Here is a 23,920-nt window from a genome sequence, read left to right on the forward strand (position 1 = left end):
CCCTAATAAACTTACCTGGGGTCAAAGAACAGAACAGCCACTAGATACAGAGGCTAGAAAATGGTGGCACTCACACCTTTAATCCTAGCATTCTGGAGGCAGAAATCCCTCTGGATCTCTGTGAGTTCAAGGCCACATTTGAAACAGCCAGGCATGGTGACACATGCCTTTAATACCAGAAAGTGATGGCAGAAAGCAGAAAGGTATATAAGGCGTGAAGATCAGAAACCAGCAGCATTTGGCTGGTTAAGCATTTAGGCTTTTGAGCAACAGTTCAGCTGAGATTCATTCTGGATAAGGACTCAGAGGCATCCAGTCTGAGGAAACAGGATCAGCTGAGGAATTGGCAAGGTGAGGTGGCTGTGGCTTGTTCTACTTCTCTAATCTTCCAGCGTTCACCCCAATAACTGGCCTTGGCTTTGATTTTATTAACAAGAACTTTTAAGATTCCTGCTACAGAGCAGTGTCTCACAAGACAGAGATGTTCTAAAGCAGCTTTGTTGAGATAATATTTTCTTGTGTCTGGGCATTGCCTTGTTGCATACCATAGTATTAGCCCTGGCTCTTTTAAAATACTTTCCTGGTTTTATGTGTATGAGTATTTTGTCCACACATATGTACAGAAGAAGGTTTTGGATCTCCTGGGACTGGCATTTCAGACAGTTGTTAACCACCATGTGGGGACTGGAAACCAAATCCAGACAGTCAGCAAGAACAGCCAGTGCTTCTAACTGCTGACCCATGGTTCTTGATCACTCGGTGCCAATGAACAATTGTCAAGTCATCCAAAAATGTCTTCTTCTTTCTAAATGTCTTTTAAGAGAGGACATTGTTGTTTCTGGCTGAGAAGCTCTAGTGACGAGTAGACAGACTTTCATACTGAAGGATGCTTTGAAGCCACTAACAATAGTAACATAGAAGCATGTTTGGCAATTAAAAAGCACTCTACATCACACTGCTCAGGTTTTTTTTTTTTTTAAATAAAGAATATAAGAATAAATACATGGTGCCATTCTGTTTTTAAAAATATGTAGAAAATCTGGAAAGACAATCAAATTTCAACATATTATCTTAGGCAACAGGGTTGTGGATGAATTTGCCTTTTGATATTTTCTATGTGTTAAATATTAGGCTGTGGGTTTTATAAATAGCTCGAGTTACTGAAAACAATGAGGCGTCCTTAACAAAAACTCCTTGTTTGTCACGAGTGAAAGATCTTCTTTAGGTGAGTATGAGACCGGTCTGATTTTCTTGGAACTATTGGCTCTTGATTTTCAGGGGTCACTGTCTGATGATTGCTTCTCTTTTGCTGAAGAGCCAAGGGCAGGAGTCAGACTTGACAAACCCGTCTCACTGTGCCAACGTTTCACAGAGAATGGAGTTTCTTGGGTAGGGGCTTAATAAAGTGGTCTTCCTGTTGTTGTTGTTGTTGTTGTTGTTGTATATTTTGTTATTTCATTCTATTTTATTTACACAGGAGTTCAGGCTAGTCCCAAACTCACTATATAGCCAACTATGATCTTGAACTCCCAATTCTTCTGCCTCCCTGTCTCAAGTGCTGGGATTGCAGTTGTATACTGGTTTATGTGGTCCCTGGATTAAAATTCCAGCTTTGTACATGCTAGGCTCTACCAAATGAGTTTCATCTCTAGTCTTAGTTATATGTATTTTAAATTTTCCTTAAGAAAGCATAAACACCCCTCTCACTTATTTAGAGATCATATTTTTGATGGTTAGTGGGCTGTTCTGGTATCAGTTGCTAGCAGGAGGAGTCTAGGGTTTCTTAATTGTGTGACTGGCCAATATCCTTTCCCAGAATTGCCTGGAGACAAAATACAATTTCTCACAAGCTTAGGGCATGACTTTAATGTCTCCAGAAGCCGGGCACTCAGAGGATGTTCAGTGAATATTTGATGGGGAGGAAGATGATGTGATAACCGTGGGTCTTTTCTGGATAATAGCCTCATCCATCCCCTGAGAAATAGTGGCTGACAGCAAATGTTATTGTTCCTTTCTGGGAGAAAGGTTTTTTCTCTGGCAGATGGACCAAGGCAGAGTGGGATTTCTGACAATTGCTCTTGGCCTCTTCTTCTGACTAGTTCATGTTGAATTTATCCCACCTCCTCCTTGGTAAAGGTTCTCTGTTCCTTTAGCTTGCTTCTGGCTTCTCATTGGAGATTTGCCTGTGATCTTGGTCACTTTCTCTTTCCAAATTCTTTATCACATTTTTTTCTCATTCTTTCCCCCCCACTTACCACTACCACAATTGCCAGTTAGCTTACATAGCACCTGGTTCTTTGAGGTGCAGAGATTTAAGTACTTTATCTTAGTTTATTTCTAGGACATCCTGTGAGTTTTATAGAAAAGACAGTGAGATTCAAGAGGAGACTGTTAATGAACAGCCATCCTGGAAGCCTGAATGTGTTTATTTTCCATACCTTATCTATTTTCAATAGTATTGGCAGGCCCCAGTGGGTAACCATGGGTTGAGTAGATACAGCAAGCTATCAATCTACTACACAACCAAGTCCATGTACATTTCAACTCAAAAGGCACTTTGGGGTAGCTTTGGCTGATAATGTGTCCATATTTCACAGAAGACTGAGGGATAGGACTCTTCCCCTCACTGAAACCATATAACTAGGATATCTGAATTCTGTTTGAGTGGCTACCTTAATCTATCTGAACTGCTTTTTAAAAAATGGTATAGTTTTTAATTTGTTTTTTAAGATATTTGTTTATTTAATTTTATGTATGTATGTGAAATACCTGCATGTATGTCTGTGTACCATGTTTGTGCCTGGTGCCTATGAGGCCATAGATGAGGTTAGATCCCCCAGAATTGGAGTTACAGACAGTTGTAATTCTCCATGTGGGTGCTGGGAACTGAACTCAGGTCTTCTCCAAGAACATCAGGTGGTCTTTAACCACTGAGCTATCTCTCCAGCCCCTGAATGTTTTTATTTGTGGTTTCATTATAACAATATGCTTTTTAAAAATAACTCTGATATTAAAAAGCAAGGTTAAATTATAGTTTTGCATAGCCCTTTCCACATTTGTCAGTGTATATTATTTTTGTATTATGTTTCAAACATCTCTGTGTGAGGTCACCAAGTACAAGGATAAAAGTGATGTTCTGAGAAGTCAAAGGATTTTACCAAAGGTTTCCTGACTGTGAATACAGTCTTCTACACACCACACAGATTTCTTTTGGGTTCGTAGAAGTATGTGTGGAAGGGAAGGCCTAGTTGCTCTTCCTCTCAGATTGTTCTAGAATCCAACCTTAGGATCGATTAAAGGTTGCCACACCCAGTCATTCTTCATGTAGCTAAAGCTGGATGATGGCATTGCAGTCCTTTAATCCAAGCACTCTTGAGGCAGAGGTAAGGAGATCTCTGTGAGTTCAATGCCAGCCTGGGCTACAGAGTGAGTTCTAGGACAGCCAAGGCTAGTTGTTAATTGCTTCACAGAATTATGAGGATGCTTGTAACTTAACGTACTTTCGTATAAGTAGGGAAACCATTAGAGAGAAGAAAGCCACTCTGTCAGTGTTTATCAGATTTAAGATTCTGTCAATTTTAAGTTTCATCTGCATTATAGAAGGGGGTTAAATGTGGAAAACTGGATCCTGGTCTTGGTTACAATGTTCTGAAGTTTTCAAAATTCTTTGAATTGTCTCTGCAATTAAACCCAGGAAATGGATGAAATCTTCACTTTATAGATCAAAGTTGGGGCTGGAGAGCTGCATTAATGGGTGGAGCACGTACTGCTCTTGTAGAGGACCCAATTTGGTTCCCAGCATCCATGTAGGATGGCTCACAACTACCTGTAAGTCTAGCCATGGCAGATCAGATGTCTTTTCTAGAATTTGTAGGCATACACACATACGCGCGCATGCACGTGCGCGCGCGCGCACACACACACACACACACACACACACACACACACACACACACACAATTAAAATAAAGTAAATCTTAAACAAATGAAAATGGGTTGCAAAGAAGCTCAGCTACTTGCTGGCCCTTAAGTGAAGGTTGTTGATCCAGAGATTTGCTGTTTCACTGGTTCTCCCAGATGGCCCGGGGCTTTCTTTAAAAAAGGATTTATGGCAGGTTTTGTCTCAAGTGGAGTTTAGAACTCAGTTTTATAAAAACAGATTATTGGTTTTACAGCACCAGTTATGTCCTGGAGCCCTCCTGTGCCCCATGCTTTTAAATGATATAGAAATGCTGTAACTCTGACCCTTCTCCCGCCTCCACTTTCATAAAGTCACCCTGTATCTTTCCTTGGGTGTCTAATGTGCATCTTTAAGATCAAATGCCTCAAGTAAACGTTTTGCATGCTTCCCACTTTCCCCCAGTTTCTCTATCCCAATGGCACACCATTCTCACAGATACTTGGATCTAAATCCCATGTTATAGCCCCCAGTTCTGGATGTGCTCACACTTGAAATTCCATATCCAGTCATCATGGTCCCCTCTTCCAGCTTCCCCAATATGTCTAGTTCTTAACCCTTTTTGTTCCCTTTGCTCATGATCCCTCATCAAGTCGCTGTCACTCCTTGTCTAGATCCAGAACGTGCCTCACCCTTCTGCATGGTTTCCCTCTTTCAGCCCCTGCTCTACCACAGTTGGCTCTCTGCCCAACAGCCATAACAATGCTTTAAGACACATAAAGTTGATTAAAATTCTTTTCTTATTCCAAGTCTTTCTATCAATAAATTCAGATTCTTCAGCAGGGCTGACATTCTCCAACTGCTTTTAACCATCTTCTCTCTTTCCCCTTCTGGATTTTTCTTCCTGTCTGTCAAATATCAAGTTTGTTCTAATTTGAGGAATTTTGTGTTTGCTATTTGTCGCTTTTCCCCCTTAATAACCTGGTTTGGGGTCTGACTATCTTGACTGAATTTTTCACCCAAATGACAGATCAAATTTTACTTTCACAGACAGTATTTTCTTAAAATGGCCAAATTCAAGTAACATTTTCTTCACACAACCTATCCCACCTTGGCTTTATATTTTCAAATTCTTTATTTCATCTTTTGCATTTGGGTTCTATGGGGACAGAGAGTACCTTGATACAGTTCTAATCTCCTGAGCAGTATTGAGTACATATTAATGAAATTAGTTAATTAATAAATTTATCTCTGTGAACTTTAGCACCTCATACAGTCATGAAATTAAATAAATGTTTAGCTAGATCATTTTCACCAAAGAAAGATATAGCTTTTTATTCCTAGTTTGGCACATTCTCTATTAAATAAATGATAGAAAACAGACGCAGGTGAATTTCTGGATTCAGCTTGAGTCTAGAAGATGAGGAACTTACCGAATTTCATAGTTATTAAGTTGCTTGATTGCATTCTTGGCTTCCTGCTTATTTGAGAATGTCACAAATGCATAGCCTCTGTTGTTGCCATTAAAATCCATCATCATTCTCATTTCATAAATTTTACCAATCTGCGATGAATAGAAACAGAATATTCCTATTTACATATTTATACTCCCAGATGTATATGTACACACACACACATGTGCACACACAGGCACACACAAGATACTTGCTGAACTGCCTTCTGCCATGTTTGGCATTTGCATCCATGGGGAATGGTTTGCATACTTTTATGGTGGCTTCAGATTAGTTATCTAACTCGTGGGGAAAGCCAAATTAAATAAAGAAAATATAGACAAATGGCATTTCAGTCTCAGCTAACAAAATGTGCTTTTGACTGAGCAAATGACCTTTTGTCATACAACTTGGAGATTTATGTAATGTCCTGGGGAGCCCAAGATGCATTTGTCATCTGAAGTACAGTTTCTTTATAGATTTGCCCATGCCTTCTGATTTGTCTTCTAATGTCTCCATGGATTGACCTTTACTTGGTTATAGTCTGCCACTGACATTTAAAACAGGAAGCAAGGATACTCATTTGGGATCTTGCTAAACTAACTTCCTGGCTGTCATTTCCCACTGCCATGATGTCAGAATGAATATAGTGTATTTCATAGGGAGGTCTCTTACGTTGGCAATTTCTAGGTTGAAAATGAATGCTAGCCTCAATACAACTGACAGAGGACCAGAACCTCAGCAAAAGAGCGCTTGCTCTCCATCCCTTCTATTACCCTTCTGCTTACCCTTGCTCTCCTTCTTCTGTGCTCCAGCTATCCTGAACTAATCCAAGCTAAGTGGTTTATTACCCCTAGCTTTTGTAAGCAGGGTGGTTCAAATATGTACAGTAGGCATGTGGGAGGAGATGCCAGTAAGCCTGCCCATTACTTCAGTTCTTGGCTGCCCTCTGCTTAGCCTTACTCTACTCAACTCCAAAGAACTCGTTCAGGAGCATCTATTTCTTCTTGATGAAAGAATGAACATTTTTTTCCTGTTTCATGTGTTACCCATTCTCATTTTCATGTTAAGAATTTAAAAAGTGTACAGGATATTTGGTATGCTATTTGAGATTCTGTGTATAAAACCAGTGGCTCTGAACCAGAGGCTGTACATGGTGACAACTGATTTTTGTCATTTAGGGGAAGAGCCAAATTCTCATGCTAAATGTGCTTGCTGGAAAAGTATACCTGGCAAAGTATTAAAAATTAACTTTAAGATTGTACTTTTTTTTCTATAATTTTGAGTTTAGTATCAAAATGCCATTTGGAACTAGGGAAATATTTTCCTTAGTAATCATATAAAGACATTGACTAATCACGTTCTTAATCTGTTCAGTGCATTACGTAAGGTAATCAATTCTACTTGCAGAAGAAAATTTTATTTGAATCAATATATATAGATACAGAATTAAGCCATGACAAGCATACATAATTCCTTATATGAAATGCTGTACTTTACAAAGTCATATTAAGATGTCAAGTTGGAGCAGTATCTTGATGGATTGCTACACTGTTCTGTATTGTTAGATATATTGAATTTGCAGTGATTCAGCTACCAGGAGAGAGATGGGGGAAGAGATATGAATTTGAGAGTTGTCAGCAATGGTCTTTCAACTTATCAGTTCAACAAGACAAAGAGCTGGGCAAAGGCACTAATAATAAAGAGACAGTCATTAATGGATGGGAAAATTTATTGCTGTCCATGTTTGGTGTGAGAGATGTGGGAGAGAATCATCAAACTGGGCATGTTGAGTGTGAGAGATGTGGGAGAGAATCATCAAACCGGGCACGTTGAGTGTGAGAGATGTGGGAGAGAATCATCAGACCGGGCACGTTGAGTGTGAGAGATGTGGGAAAGAATCATCAAATGGGGCACACTAGACGGCCAAGTGGGTGAAGTACTTGCCGCATAAGCATGCGGACCTATGTAAAGCCAGATGCAGTAGCACACATCTGTAATCCCAGGGCTCCTGCAGGGAGCTGGGAGGCTAAGACAGGAGAAATCTGCAAGCTCATGAGCCAGCTAGCCTTGTACTATGCAGTGGTGGACAAGAGAGCTTGACTCTAACAAAATAAAATGTGAAGACAAACACTGATTCTGTCCTCTGATCACCACACGTATTGTGTTGCCTTCATCCACACTCACGCACACGAACATAAATACACACACACTATATACATACATTTTACGCAGAGATTTTTAAAAAGTTGAAAAATAGTAAAAGCAAACTAAAGAGGATAATATTTTTCTCCTAAAAGAAGAAATTAAATTTGGACTCACTTTTTCACACAATGGTATGAGTTCATCCTCAAAAAGGTCCCGGGGAAGTTTTCCAATAAAAATCTCACAGCCCCTTTCTGGGGGTGCAGCATCCCAGCCTGGTGGAGGACCACCATACTTTCTTTGTCCATTCTCCTGTGTGTCCAGGGAGGATGGTATATGAAGGAGAGAAGAAAACATCAAAATCTTTAGTTTGTTTTCCTTATTTAGAAAATTCATTTTAGTTTAGGACTATTTTAGGAAATATTTGTCATTGTCAAGTAATAGTAGATGACCTTCTAGAAGATAAAAATTAAAGACTTGTCTATGTCTGTGTGAATCTTAACACTTGTCTGTTCCAAAGGCTTGCTCAAGATAAACATGATTGACATTTGTAAAGTGCTGAACTATATGAGAAGTTATTCAAGGATGTCTTTACACAATTTCTCATCAGTTACAACGTTTTAGAGTGGTACTATGCATCCTAATACAGAGGAGTGATTCAGAACCCCACTACAGGTCTAAGCAAGGAGACAAAGTCTGTGGCTCTGTGTCTTTTGTTTTAAGAAATTATTTTTGTCATTTCATTTTATTGTAGTAGAATACCTAATTCTGTTTTGGCTTCTCAACAATTAAGGAGATAAGTAATTGCTTTCCTAAGACAAGCAATGTAGAGACCGTCTAAATAGAAAAACACGAAGATCAACACTTGGAGATGTGAACAGGCTAATTTGAAGGATAGCTGCTGGTGAAGGACTTAAGTCTGTTTCCAAAGATGACAGTATGGTAAGATGTTCCCTAACACTGACTCTTTATGTGGGGAGCAATGATGTTCTCAGTCCAAATAGCACTAACTTCTGCGTTTCTCTCGGACCTAATAGATGTTCTTTTTGGAGAGGAATGTGACTTTGGAATCTGTTTTCCTAGGGGTTAAAGACCAAAATAAGGGCACAACCCAGCACTGCTGATCTGCTGTAGTTCATTATTGGAGGAAGATAACCAAGACACAATACACTTCAGCACAATTAGAACTCCAGATTATCACATTTTATTGTAACTATTAAAGGGCCCGGTTGTTGGCACTCATTAAAAAGTCACCATTAATACATTAGGTAGTTTTGTGCCAGAATGCATAGTGTTGTATAACAAACATAATATACACAGTGGAAAGAAAAACACCCCAGTATATCACTCTCCTCATCCTCAAAAGTAATTACTGGCATCCTCAAAAATAATCCGCCTTCCCAAATGTTTTTGTGTATACTTTTGGAAGGTATGTTTTAGTTTAAAGACATCATTTTGTGAGGTGGCTGCTTATTGTTTAAAATTAAATAAAATAAAGCAACTTGTCGCATCATTTTTATGCTCTGCCTATAGCAACTCCAGTTTTAAGTGATTTTTTTAATTTATTTTCAAAAACGTTTTTTTTATTTCATCAGCAATGGTGTTTTGCTTGCATAAATGTCTCTGTAAGGATGTCAAATACTCTGAAATTGGAGTTACAGACAACTGTGAGCTGCCATGTGGATGCTGGGAATTGAACTCTTAACCACTGAACCATCTCTCCAGCCTCAGTTTTCAATTATTTTGTCAGAGTTTGCTCCAATGCTCTTTGCATCACAGTATTTAAAAGATGTCTGTGGTCAGATTCACCTTTTTATTGAGTTAATTTATATGATGCTGCTTTAAATAATAAGACATAAGGATGCATTGCTGCTGTGGGATGTTCTGTATGGCAAAAGTGTTGCTAATTAGTCAATAAATAAAACACTGATTGGCCATTGGCTAGGCAGGAAATGTAGGCAGGACAAGGAGGAGAATAAAGCTGGGAAGTGGAAGGCTGAGTCAGAGAGACACTGCCAGCCGCCATGATGACAAACAGCACGTGAAGAAGCTGGTAAGCCACGAGCCATGTGGCAAGGTATAGATTTATAGAAATGGATTAATTTAAGCTGTAAGAACAGTTAGCAAGAAGCCTGCCACGGCCATACAGTTTGTAACCAATATAAGTCTCTATATTTACTTGGTCGGGTCTGAATGGCTGTGGGACTGGCAGGTGAGAGAGATTTGTCCTGATTGTGGGCCAGGCAGGAAAACTTAAGCTACACATTGCCTTGGTTACTTTTTGCTTCAAGCCATTGGGCCTGTTTTATCTTACTAAATCTTTAGAGCTTTGCTGTAGAGTGTTTATAATTTCTTACCCTATATTCTTAAAGGTTATCTAGCAGCAAAACTTTAATATCCAACAAGCCTGAGAAATGACATACTTTGTCTGAGTAAAACAACAACAACAACAACAAAAAACCCACCATCCCCCTAAGAATGTAGTATCTCGATCTCAACCGAGAGTTTCCTAAATATGTCAATTTGATGTCTGTGAAATTGGTCAGAGTTTTATTTTCTGGTTTTCTAGCTAACACCTGGATATCAGCTACAGCATGCCACATAGCATTCTAGCCTCAGAGCGGTGTCATGGCACAGGAGCTATTGCTGTCCCATTTTACAGGAGATACAAGGTCAGAGAGTAATTGCTGAGGTCATAAGGTTGTTATGTAGAGAAGCCAGGGTTTGAACATAGGAAGTCAGCCTGAGTTCATCAGCTTGATCCCTACATATCACAGCCTTGATGTTAGAAAGCCTAGGGACTTAAACAAACACAGACAGACGTTCAACTCAACGCATGAAAATATTTGTCCTGCCATTAATCAGAAAAGTGCCCTGCCTCACTTAAAACTCTTTTCAACTTCTAGTCATTCAATTACACAAAATTTTGGGGAGAACATATCTCACCCTGATTATATACAAAGGGGCGTATTATTAATGCTGATCACCATTCCCTCCCTGGGCCAAATCTAGCCATTTGGATGATGGCTATCTCTCCTACATTCTTTCCTGTGCATTTCAGATATTTATAATACCTAACTAATTGTTAGAATACACAGAGTAAATTTGGCCAATATTTTTACCCCTCAGATTGAGGGAATCAAACTCATATTCCACAATGGCCAAATGGCTCTTCTGGAATCTTTGATTACATGAGTTTCCTTTAAATTGAAAATAAATGAGCAATGAGCAGAGTGACCTTGTTAAGTCTCATTTCTATTGTTTTGATTGCTATAGTTGCTAAAAATAGCAATGTGTATGTTATGGGTATGAGAGCTCCATTTGCTTATGTGGTTTGGAAGCTTATTAATTGTGTTTTCATGGTTTCTATAAACACATGAAAAATATGCCCAATAATAGTCTTGGGGATTGCAGAGTCCAACCAATTTAGAGATGCCCTGAAGTTCATGCAATGGGGAACATTTGCCCTGGGAACCACCCACTACGCTTGGAATGCGCCAGCAGGAGAAGTTCAGAGCAATTTGAGGCAGGCACTGGGCATTAGTCACAGGGTCAGAATAACTGTCCATCACTCTGAAAGGACTGATATTTCAGGCCCTATTTTTATAGTTGAGGAGTTTAAAATAGGTAAAGCCAGACTAAAACTGTGCCTTTCTCTTCTGGCTGGTATCCTCAGGGCCTTATTTTCCTCAGCAACCCAAACATATTAATAGTTCAGAAAAACAGACTAGAAATATTTTTTAGAGATTATTTTTTTTTTTATGTGAGAGGATGTTTGCCAAACTCTGGAAACTTTTACCTCTCTTTATAATCAGGTTTTCAAAACTTCCTCTGTTTCTACACCCATATAACTAGATAGAAAACTTTGGGCTGTCTAATTAAAAATCGAAGACTCAGTTCTAGCTATGACTCCTGTTTCTTTTTTAAGTATTGCATACTGAGGCTGCCTTGTAACTTAGTTTAGGTCAAGCATGTTTAGAATTTCCTCCTCCACAGATATTTTACATTGTTCTTCATGATGAAATTATGGCTACCATCTTCTTGACTTCAGATAAAACTAGATAACTTTGTTTAATAGATCATTCTGAGCAATAAATCTTAGCATTCATGCTTAAAGTAAACTGTTTATTTTGTCCACCATGCATCAGAACCTATTTTCCATTGAGAAAATCTAACTCCTAGAGGATTTAAAAATGTCAGCTATTTACTTTTCTAGCTTTCCTTGCAGCTTGGATGGCTGTGGTTTTTGAAAGTAATAAAATTGAGTTCGGTACAAGATTTGTAATAGTTCAAATTTGAGTGTTGAGCATTTGCTGGTTATGGGTACATTTTCTCATCATTATAAATCTGTGATGTGCTTTTGTGTTTCATTCATAAAAGTTTTCCCTTACCTGGCTCCCAAAACCCAAACTTTCATTGGCATCTAGGGGTAGAGCCTTGTGAAATTTAAATACATGTACATATGAGCAATGCATATATATTACATATATATCACATTATACATATATATGTATAATGTGATATATATGTAATATATAACATATTGAGTTCATTTGGCATTGTTCACATGTATGTATGTAACAATAATTTAAAAGGAAGAGATCAAGAGTTTGAGAGGGAGTTGGGGGTAGGGACTTGGAAGAATGTGGAGGCAGAGAAGGAAGGGTAGAAATGTTAATACAGTACTCATTTATGAAGTTCTCAAAACATTTTAAATAAAAAAATCAAAATTTTAAAGATATAATACTTCCTTAACATAAGATTTTCTGTTTGATTAGCTAGAATTTTCTCCTGTTATTTGCACATAAAAGTAATGGCAACAAGATAGCAGTTCATTATGGTTGAGTCAGGCGTTATGTGAGTCTTTGAATGTGTTAACTCACACAATCTTCCCCATGTGTGAACGAGGAACCGCAGACACAGAATGCACCTGAATTTATACACATAGTATTAATGGAAGAGACACAAGTGAATTCTAAGACCACACTTTTAGTCACAACATCGTTTTCCAGGGTTCGTACATTATCAGCCCATATTCTCACTTTATGGGAAACAAACAAAGTTCAGAGACATTACATAAATTGTCTACAACTCCAGCATTTTAGCTTATTGCAGGAAACACTATACTGGAGGTCCCATGTTTCTCAGTTGAGTGCGCTTTAGGACATATTTGTTATTTAAAATGTTTTTGTCTGTGTTCTTTTCAGGTTAATCAGCTTTTTGCTCTCTGTGCTGCTATGCCCGCTTTCTTTCCCAGCTTCAACAAACAGGGAGACCAGATGGGTTCTCCTTGTGTGTGAGCCCATTTGTAAACAGGGAGATCATTTTTGCATGACCCCTTACCTAGTCACTATTAACTTCAATTCTTTTAATGACTCGAGATTTTTATAAGTCTGTAATATTTTTCTCTGGTTCTCTTTGGCTCTTTGTACCTTTTATCTTCTCTCTAAAAGAAAAGAAATTGCACATCTTTTCTACCCAAACTGCTTTAGGAACCTGTGCTTTTTTCCACCTGGCTGTTTGCATTTATCCTCACTCCTGTTACTGCAGATGCTGGCCTATTCATCTGTTTGTGGTGGTGTTTCTAGCTCCTGTAAGCCTGCCTTACCCAGAACAATGATTTTGAGGGTCAACACCTCTGCATGGTTTTTAGCATCAGCACCAATGCATTGAGAACATTTGTCTAGATTGTACCTGCTAAGGGTCATGAGTCTACAGTGTATATTCCCAGCTGTCAATTTGCAAAACCCACTGAAAGATTTTATTCAGACAGTATTTTCTTTTATAGTCTACCTGTAATATAGGTCTCTCATTATATGATAGGTGAGTTTTACAGGCCTTAATTAAGATATACTAAAATGTAAATTCATTGCCTTCGGTCAACAGACTATAATGCTATAGTAGATATTTGTCTTGTTAATTCTATATAAAAATAATTCTATATAAAGTTAATTTTATACAGGATCGTTATTTGCCTGGTTTAGTTTTTTATTTCTCTTGTGAGACAGTGTCTCACATACTACTGTATAGTCCAGGTAGCCTGTAACTGTTATCCTTTTGCCTCAGCCTCCTGAATACTGGGATTAGAAGCATATACCACCATCTCTGACTAGATTGGGAAGGTTTTTTGTATGTATATGTATAGTTAACCTATATACTATCTATGTTGGTATTGTTATCCTTATTAGTTAGTTTTTGTAATCCATACAAGGTATATGCAAGATAATGTGAAATATTATTTGCCTGAAAGCTGTTGAAGGTCCATCACCTTGGTAAATAGTCCCATCTTCATTTTAAGTTATTAATAATATCTTAAGGAAGAAGGCAATCTTAAAAAATCAAATTGATCCTTTTAATAAAATCTCTTGATACTTCTTTTCCTTTGAGGAGCATGTGTTGTTAAATATTTGAAGCATTAAAAAATCAAACTTTCTGTAAAAAATAACTTGTACCTTATAAAGGTTTTGGCCATCCACAAAGATACTAAATTCAAGAATAGACAAAAATCAGAAATCAGAAAACATATTCTGAGCACCTGTATTTGTTTCTATATAAGAGAACATGTAAAGCGTCAACTGGCTTCAGAGGCCTGCTGGCATCCTGTAGAGCAGTTTCCATAATGATGGACTGTGAATCATGTGTTTCCTTTTGGAGGGCTGGGATTGCTGTGCTCTGCCCACCCATGGTGGTTCTGGACATGCATCTTGATGTATTGCTCCAATATCCAGGTGCCTCTAATATTTTAGAAATAAATTGGTGGAAGTCTTGGCAGACACAGTTCTGTGTTTTGGGCTCTCACGACCTGTAATTTAACCAGTAGCCCCCGCTTGTCAGACTACAGACAGTGACTTCCATGTGTGCTTGTGTCAATAAACATGGAGTGCTGAAAAATTTGGCATCAGCAAAAAAAATCTCAACACTGAACGACCAAAAATGAATTTAAAATCAAATGCATGATGAATCCTAGGTGTTTCGTGGAGGGCTTACCTCTCTATTGCATCCTGAAACTCTGCTGCAGCCTTGGTTGTAAACACACAGCATGTGCACTGCCCATTGTGAATACCATCATGCCACAAAGTGCCACTGAGCGCCACCCAATATACCTGGGCTCAGATTCAAAACTTCATATGCTACAAATTATAGTGTTTTTATACTTATGTATGAAAATTTCTCATTTGACAGAAACATAATGGTTTAATTATGGGAAATGACAATATTTTCTTACCCTCATCCCTCAGCATGTAAGCATTACAATTAGTATGTCTTTGGATTTTTTTATGTCAGAATGTTTGATTTTAAACATTTCTGTTTGAATGACTGACTCAAGTGTCATAAAATCATCATTAGATGAATTTTGGCTTGCTGTTGGGACACAATTTCCAAAAATTTCTGAAATGGTCTGACCTCTGCCATTTTGTACTATGTGCGTTTATGATGATGAATTCTCAGCATTGGTGATCACAAAATCAAAATATCAATCAATTCAGAAAAGCATTAACAATGCTCTGTGCCTTTCAGTACCAAATTTTCAGCCAAGATTTAATTCTTCGTGCAAAGCAAGCACATCAACTCCGGGATCAAGTTTGCTTTCATTTTTGATCAATGATAAAGTTATGTGTATATCAAAGAATACTTTTTGAAATAAATAGCACTTAGGAAACTCTTGAAATTGTCTGAAAGCAAAGTCCAAAGTTAAAATCCCCTGTCTGTGTCTCTGAACATTTGGGTCAAGAAGTTCACACTAATTTTTAATTTGATGAAATAGAACCCCTCTTTGCTTCTAGTCTGAGGGAGAGCACCACAGTGCGTAGCTTGTGATGATGCTGATTCTCTGTTGAAGATCTCTAGTGCTAAGTTTCTATTAGGGTATTTAAGGGGCAATTCATTGCTATTTGAAAACAGCCACAGGAACACATTCATTTCATGGGATGATGGGGTTCCCACAGATGTTGGACCCACTCACAAAGGGGTTCACAGAACTGTTCCTTTATTTGGAGGCTTTCACACCACACCAACATTTCTATCTAGAAGAAGCACGGCTCCTCTGAGCTCTAAAATAAACTTGGCCTGTGAGTGGCTGGAGAGACACGTGTGCAGAAACTCATGTCTCCAAGAATTTGACTGGTCCCACTATGTGTTCACAGAACTAACATACATGGTCTAAGTCCTTGGATAGCCCAGGAAGGAGGAGATGGAGAGTACAGACCACAGAAGAGAAAGGACTAAGAAGCTATGTTTTACCATGAAGTCCAGTTTCTATCTCTGTCTTTAGGGTTTATGTGCAGTGATGGAAAAGACTAACTCAATGCTACTCTGATTTTTCTACCTGTCCCTTTCTGAGCCAGTGTAGGTGAAGGTAACTCATCACCTCCGTGGTCCCCACGCTGACCACTTCTTTTATTGTACTCTTTGCAGCCTTTTGCTGAATTGAACTCTTTATCATTATTTGATGACCTTTGCCTTCTTTTACAGTTTCTGATTTCATGTGTGTGTTTGTTATCGGGTGTATGTGCAACTTCTTACATCTTCTTCCTGCTCTATGTGCATGATCATCTTCCTACTCTTTTACTTCCAGTTCATGTACACTCTTCAGGTGACATGAATCCCTGCAATCAGCATAGCGTTGGGTCTTGTGTTTTTTCATCTAGACTGTCTTTTAGCTGAAAACTCAGTCCATTTATATCCAAGTTAATTACTGATTTTTTAAAGACTTATTACCTCCATTTAGTTGCTTTGTATATTACTTATTCATTCCTTTTTTACTGTTTCCCGTTTGGTTAAGTGATTTTTTCCCTGGTAGTCTATTTTCATTTCTTTGTTTTTAAATACATCTGTAATGAGGTTGTTCTTTTGTTTCATTTTGTGTTGTTTTTTGTGTTTGTTTGTTTTGTTTTTGTTCTTTGAGACAGGGATTCTCTATGCATTCCTGGCTGTCCTGGAACTCACTCTGTAGACCAGGCTGGCCTCCAACTCAGAGATCTACCTGCCTCTGTCTTCTGAGTACTGTGTAGTGAGTGATGCATAAAAAAGGTTAATTTTAATTTTATGTGTGATTCTCAAATATTCTATGCATATGGGTCTTTTACTGCATGAATTTCTGTGTAACATGTGTGCCTGGTACACACAGAGGCCAGAAATGGGCGTTGGATGCTTTGGTCCTGGAGTTACAAATGCTTGTTAGGCACCATTTGGGTGCTGGGAATCAAACCCTAGTGCTCTTAACCACTGAGCCATCATCTGTCTCTCTCTAGATTCCTGTAATGAGTTTTTAATTTGTGATTAGCAACAGGCTTATAAAAATAATTTTATAGATTTAACGTATTATTTTCAACCAGTAACTATGATCGTGTTTTTAAAAGATAATTGTTGATGTCGCAATTTATACCTTTGTGTTACATATTTCTCATTGCTAATGTTATTGTTATTGCTGTCAGTAGGACTGTTACTGTTTTGCAGAACTGGACGTGGACTGATCTTCTAGCATATTCTGAGTTGGCCTGGATGTTTACCAGTGAGTTTGTATGCCGTCAGCAGTTTTCATGTCACTCTTAAGTATCATTTTGTCCTGATGATCTCTCTTTAACATTTCTTGTAAGAGAAGCCTGATGTTGACGACTTCTGTCTGCTTCTGTTTGGGACACTCTTGACACCTCTGTCTGAAGGGTGGTTTACTGGACGCAGTATTCTTGGCTAGCAGTTTGTTCCTTCAGAACATTGGCTATATAGTTTTACTCTCTCCCAGCTTGTCAGGTTTCTGCTGCTAAGCACAACTAACTCTCTCATATCTCAATTACTAGTCTTCTGCTGGTATTTTATTCTGTGTTTTGGGCTCTCATGACCTGTAATTTAACCAGTAGTCCCCGCTTGTCAGACTACAGACAGTGACTTCCATGTGTGCTTGTATCAATAAACATGGAGTACTGAAAAATTTGGCATCAGCAAAAAAATATCTCAACACTGAACGACCAAAAACGAATTTAAAATCAAATGCATGATGAATCCTAGGTGTTTTGTGGAGGGCTTACCTCTCTATTGCATCCTGAAACTCTGCTGCAGCCTTGGTTGTAAACACACAGCATGTGCTCTTTCAGGATCCTCTTTTTGCCTGACCTCTGACAGTTTGATACATCTAACTAAAAGGAGGGAAGTTAACTTAGGCTGGGTTGCCTTTCAAAGGGCATTGGTAATCAAATTAGTTTTATGGTGACATAATGCCATTCTTTTTACTTTTTACTTTATGGCATATATATAATATTTATTATTATATAAATATATAAATATAATAAATATAAATATATATATAAATATAAATACATATATTTGCTTAGTATCATTTACAAATTAAAATAAAAGCATATAATTCCATTAAAACCTTCTTAATCAGAGAGCCTACATGTAGTTTAAGGGTAAGAATTAAGGATGGGGAATTGTCACAGTAACCAGGCTCATGCCTGGTCAAAGGGAAGTGAGAGCCAACTTCATCATTTTAAATGTGGCCATCTTTGAAGCAAATGTCTTCACTTCCCAAAGGAATTATACATTTGACAAATATTTTGGTTAAGGTGTGGTTCCCTCTGCCAGGGATGTTGGTATCTTTGTGGCTTTTTGAGAGATTTGCTTGCTTACATCTCCTAACAGTGACATCTTATCTGGAGGTCGTCATCTGCTTCTGTCATGCAACCTGGTTTATGATTCAAATCCAAGGCACTGACAGTCCTTGATTGTCGCTGATTTTCTTCCTTGTTTTCTGTTTTCCAATGAGAATAATCTTCATAAAGGAAGAAACTACATTTCTCTGTGGAGTCAATCACTATATCAATAAATAGAGGGATAAAGGCTAGGTTCTTGAGTTAGCATGGATGGGGGAAATAAAGAAGGTTGCATCTACTTTCCAGGACAAATGGCTAAGTGGGGTGTCTATTGAACATATCAAAGCAGACCTGGCTGCCATGTTCTCCCAGCATCCCTCAGTCCCTACCATTTACAGGGTATGGCTGCCACACTGGCCCCCTACCCTAATCTTCTCTAGCCCAGGGAGTGACTTGTCTCTGTGTAATCCAGCCATGTTGGCTATGCCAGTCTTTTTATCCTTTTACCCTCTTGGCCTCTTGATCCAGGCAACCCCTCCTGGCTGGTCAGTGATTCCTCTCTTGCTCTCCCTCTCCCTCTCTCCATTCATGGTCCAGTTTAGTCTGGCAGCCATGTCCCTTGTAGACTCTTTCCTCTGCCTGCTTTCTCCCTTGTCTCTACAATAAAAATCTTCTCCATGCTTTAGGAGTAGTCCTGTTCTCCTCCTTTTTATTTCTTCTTCTTCTTCTTCTTCCTTCTTCTTCTTCTTCTTCTTCTTCTTCTTCTTCTTCTTCTTCTTCTTCTTCTTCTTCTTCTTCTTCTTCTTCTTCTTCTCTTCCTCTTCTTCCTCCTCCTCCTCCTTCTTCTTTTCTCCTCCTCCTCCTCCTCTTCCTCCTCCTCCTCCTCCTCCTCCTTCCACTATGATCTTTGAAAACATTATTTTTTTTTTAATGTTGGAAACTTTCCTTAAGAATTGTGTATTAGCTTATGGGACAGACTTCCAGGGTTCTAATGTTGACATTTGAGATCAGCAAACATGTTTCTGCTAAAGATCAGATAGTTGACATTTTTTTTTTTTTTTTTTGGTTTTTCGAGACAGGGTTTCTCTGTGTAGCTTTGTGCCTTTTCTGGAACTCACTTAGTAGCCCAGGCTGGCCTCGAACTCACAGAGATCCGCCTGGCTCTGCCTCCCGAGTGCTGGGATTAAAGGCGTGTGCCACCACCGCCCGGCGATAGCTGACATTTTAGGCTTTTTAACAAAATATTAACCCTTTGAAATGTAAAACCCGTTCGTTCGTATGCAGCATTGAGTTTAGATACAGACTATAGCCACTCTTGAATTGGTCATTTTTTGCCAGTCTATGGTGCCTAATTCTAGGGCAGTTATCTACCTACAAAGAGAAGGTTTGGACTCTATTAATATGACACAAACATTAAACAAAGATTTTCTCAATGACTCCAGATACCCGCCATCTAGATGAGATAGTGAAATTCTTTCTATGAAAATTGTCCAGTTTTCCTAACTGAGTAATTATTGTAGCTTTTTTTCTATTTTAGGATACTTCCCCCACCTCAAATAATCTACAGTAACTGTAGAAAGATTAGAAAATAAAGAAAATATCAGACGTGAAAAAGTGTACTTAATCAGAGAGAATATTTTATTTTCCAATTTTAAATTCATGTGTAGATAATTTTTAACATGAAATTTGAAATGTTCAGGTTTTAAAACTAAATGTTGAGGTGTACATACTTTTTCAAGTCATATGATTTTTTCCTTTGACTCTCAAAACAATATTTGCCAGCTTTAGAAATCTAGGAAACATAATTAGAAGTGGAAAAATAGAAAGGAAAAAAACCCTCAAATAACCTCACCACCCAGAAGCAAAAGCTGATTACCTTGTAACACTGTAGTACAATTTCCAAATATTTCTACATCATGTAGTGCTGCTATGGAGCTTAAAGTTTAACTTGTTAGCTTTATATAATTTTTAGAAGTAACAATTATTTAAATCTTTCTGTTTAAAGGATGTGGCATCGAGTTTTTCAGTCTCTAAAGAACTTTGATAAAATGTTCAGGCACAAATATCCAAGGATATGCAGTTATATAAAAAGAGATGTTACGGCTTACGCTTTTAATCCTCATAAGCACACCACGTTGTTGCATCAGTTGCCACATTAAGGGCTAGCTTATGTTATTAAGTAACTTGTAAAATTCTATTTTTGATAACTGTATTTGTCCCGCTGGTGATAAGAGCACACAGTACCGTCACCTCTGTGTTTTGAATTTGAATTTGATATCACACTGGAAAGACACAGAAGGGCAAGTCCTTTGAATCAGAAGTTAACTAACATCTTCATTTTGTCTAGAGATTTAAAACAAGCAAGCAAGCAAACAAACAAACACACAACAAACCCAATACTGTCTTCTGTCTTCTTTGGTATCAGTCATTCCTTTATTCCAGCACAGGAATGCTGAAGTATTAGGAAGACGAAGGAGATTTACCTGAATCATAGAGCCTGAGGTTGTGTCTTGATACACAGGTCTACTCTTTGACCTAAATCGTCCAGTTAGCTGTCCATGAGTACACTGAAATGATACTGATTACAAAATCAAGGCTAATAGTGTAGGGCTGGACTTTACTGACCTTAGGGTAAATTAAGGTCTCCAGCAATTAGGAAACTTGTTCATGATTGTACACTTAGCTTGTGATAAGGAGCAGGTGGGAGTATAGGCCTTCTGATTGTGTCATTTCCCACATTTTACAGCCCAAATCAGGAGAGATTTCTAATTTAAAACTATGTATTGTGTACACATTTTAAAACATATTGAAATGTACATATGTACACATATATGTATACACACATATTTTTTATCACTTTGATTGGAACACCTAGGTCTAAGCAACTAGTTTTTGGAATGCTAGGCTTCCATGTTATCAGAGAACTTCAGACCCAATAATCATTCTGCTAACAAATATTGCTTAAGTTGTGCTGCGAAGTTTAAATTCCAACAAGGTACTTTTTGAATGCCTAGAGATATCCCCACAGCTTCAGTTCCTCAGATCCCTGTGTCAGAACTGGTCAAACAATCCCCCCTTCCTACTCTCTTTTGCTTCATACATTCTGCTGCTTCAAAGCCAAGTGAGAAATTGCAGTTAACAGAGCAAGGAATAGACCAGGAAATAGAAAAGAATTTCTTTTCCAATTTGATGTATATAGGAAGGGGCCAGAATGTTGACTCTAAATAATTACACTTGACCTAAATCTCAGCATTTTCAGGAGGAGTCCTTTATTACCTGAATATTACTAAAATATCATGAGGATTACCCTACCCTATATTCTATCTTGGGGGGGTATGCCTGCATAGAGAGGAACGTTAAATGGACAGTTTAGGCTGTAGGGGTTTTCCCTTGAATTTTGCTTGTTGAAGAAAGTGCCTAGGCAGCCATAGTTTATTTAACCATTTCCTTACTTTCATCTACTTACATTTGTGATATCAGAAAGGTAGACTACTTTTATGTACTTAAAGATTGACTAATAGGTTTTAAAAGGGTTGAATGCTTTTCCTCTGCTACATCCCCCGAATAAAAGTTTAAGGCTTGAGGAGAGCTAAAATTTAAAAAAAAAAACTAATATAAAATCATTTTTGATTATATAATATTTATGGAAGTATTTATTGATAAAAAGAAAGAAAAAACATCTTTTTTAAAAAGAAAGACCATCTTTAACAGCTAACTGTGCCTGAAGACATGTGAAAAACAAGTTACATTAAATATATTTGTTTTATAGACTAAATTCTTTAGAATTATCTGTGATTATTTTAGTGTAGTGGAAAGATAAATAAATATTTAAATTATCCATTAATTTTAGAGATAAGAACATTTACAGTTCATTGATTCTAAACTAACTCAAATTTATTGATTCTAAAAAAACTCTAAAAGTACTGTAGCAAATACCTCAGTGTCTCCCTTTACTTAATGAAACTTGAAAAGTCCACTATGGAATAATAAAAACTTATGAAATATTTAAAAGGCCTGACTAACACTCTTTATTGGGATGAAAAATATAAATACTTGAGGCATTATATCATGTATAGCAATGCATTTATGATTTATAGAATTAGTATCAGTAAACCTAGGACATTTCCAATAATCTAACAACAGTACAGCTAGTAAAAGCAGGATGTGGCATATTTTATCACTGCTCACACGTAACATTTGTATTCCTAATGATAGGTAGATCTGAGTTCATTGGGAAAGTATGTGGGTGAAAAACCAATAGTCAGTGGATCCAAAGACACTGTCTTGCTACAAAAGGGGCATTATGTGTTCTAATGGGATAATTTTTATGTATCTAACACTAGCTTGCTCCTTAATGTGGCATATATTCACTAAGAAAAGTTATCACAATGACAATAATCATGTGCAAATAATTCCTAACAATCAGGCCTTTCTTGTGGCCTTTGTTTTGTTTTGTTTTGTTTTGTTTTTCAAAAGGGCCAACGTGAACAGAAGTTATTGTTATATGCCTTAGACTGGACAAGATGAAATAGCTGAGCTGACAAAATATTACCTTCTTGGAAGCCACGTCTTGGAGTCTTCCTTCAACTGCTGGGACCTTTATTTTTCTACCAGTTCCTCTAACATTAGCTAAGTTCATCTTCACTAAGAGCTGGGGATTCTAGCTGCTTTTTCATATTGTAAAATGTTCTTTCAAAACTGCAATAGTCTCTATGGCTGTGGATAATGGTTCCCTTTTCAAGCAACAAGTTGAGGTTGAGAGGATAGTCCAGGGGAGAACACTTCATCTACAACGTCACCTTCAGAGCTAAAATAGGTTATTTTCTTTTCTTCTGTGAAAGACAGCTCTGTGAGAGTTGTACAGGGGCTGCTGGCATTCTGCATCAAGGGACATTAGTGTTTCCAAGACTCTGGATTCAATGTTGAGTCTCTGTAGACATCACAAGAAGTGCCTACCTGGACCAAGCTATATCCTGTGCGCTGGACCAGTGCGCGGAGGGCCGCTTCCTTCTGGGTGCCGCTCAATCCATCCCCGGATTTGTGATTTGATTCCATTGAGAGTGATTATCAGCAAAAAATCAGGTTAATTAGGGTTGCTCACTGAAACCAAATTTAAGATAAATTAAGTAAATTGCTACAGCCAAGTCCACATTTGCCCTTCATGTGAGGGCATCTTTAGGAAAGGTCTATAAATGAATCATTCATGTTATTACTGCTAGCAGCTGCATTCAAATAAGGCTCACCAAATTTTTTTAAATCACACTTTTATAATTATATATAATTTTAAAATAGTCAACCTTTAGAAACAAAAACTGAAGAGTATGCATTCTCTAATTAGAACATAGTCCACTCCTTCTCAGTTCAGTTCCTTTAAGATGTTGCTAAATATACAAATAAATTAGTTCATCAATTAAAAGGATGCGAAGGGAGAGGGCTTAGCAGGTAAGAGTGCTTGGTGCTCAAGCATGAAAATCTCAGTTAAGTTCCTTGAACCATGTACAGTTTGTAACCCTAGCACTGTGGTGGCGTTACCAGAGCTTGCTTGCCACTAACCTAGTTCTGGGTTCAGCAAAAGACCCTGTTTTGAGAAAAATGAGGTGGAGAGTGATAGAGCAGGGTGCCTGATGTCTTCTTCTGGCCTCAGGTGTACACTTGCACATCATATACATGTGCACACAACACACACACACACACACACACACACACACACACACACACACACACACACACATGGAGGGAGGGAAGGAGGGAGGGAAGGAGGGAGGGAAGGAGGGAGGGAGGGAGGGACAGAGAATATGAATGATCTGTATAGATCTGGGAAGAAGAAGCTGTAACTA

General features: G+C 38.0%; 1 protein-coding gene across 2 annotated transcripts in view; it reads right to left on the reverse strand.

Annotated features, from left to right (window-relative positions):
- A1cf (APOBEC1 complementation factor) overlaps window positions 1-23,138 on the reverse strand; it is a 48,802-nt gene extending 25,664 nt beyond the window's left edge. For both annotated transcript variants that reach the window (XM_052712804.1, XM_052712803.1), the window contains exons 1-3: window positions 23,040-23,138; window positions 7,672-7,806; window positions 5,332-5,462 (exon numbers count right to left, since the gene is read on the reverse strand). In XM_052712804.1, coding sequence (XP_052568764.1) covers window positions 5,332-5,462; window positions 7,672-7,806; window positions 23,040-23,138 — 365 coding nt within the window. The remainder of the gene's footprint in view (window positions 1-5,331; window positions 5,463-7,671; window positions 7,807-23,039) is intronic.
- Between the last annotated feature and the right edge of the window lie 782 nt (window positions 23,139-23,920).

This window comes from Peromyscus californicus, unplaced genomic scaffold (assembly GCF_007827085.1).
Source record: "Peromyscus californicus insignis strain IS unplaced genomic scaffold, ASM782708v3 Scaffold_4__1_contigs__length_199733344, whole genome shotgun sequence".
NCBI lineage: Eukaryota > Metazoa > Chordata > Mammalia > Rodentia > Cricetidae > Peromyscus > Peromyscus californicus.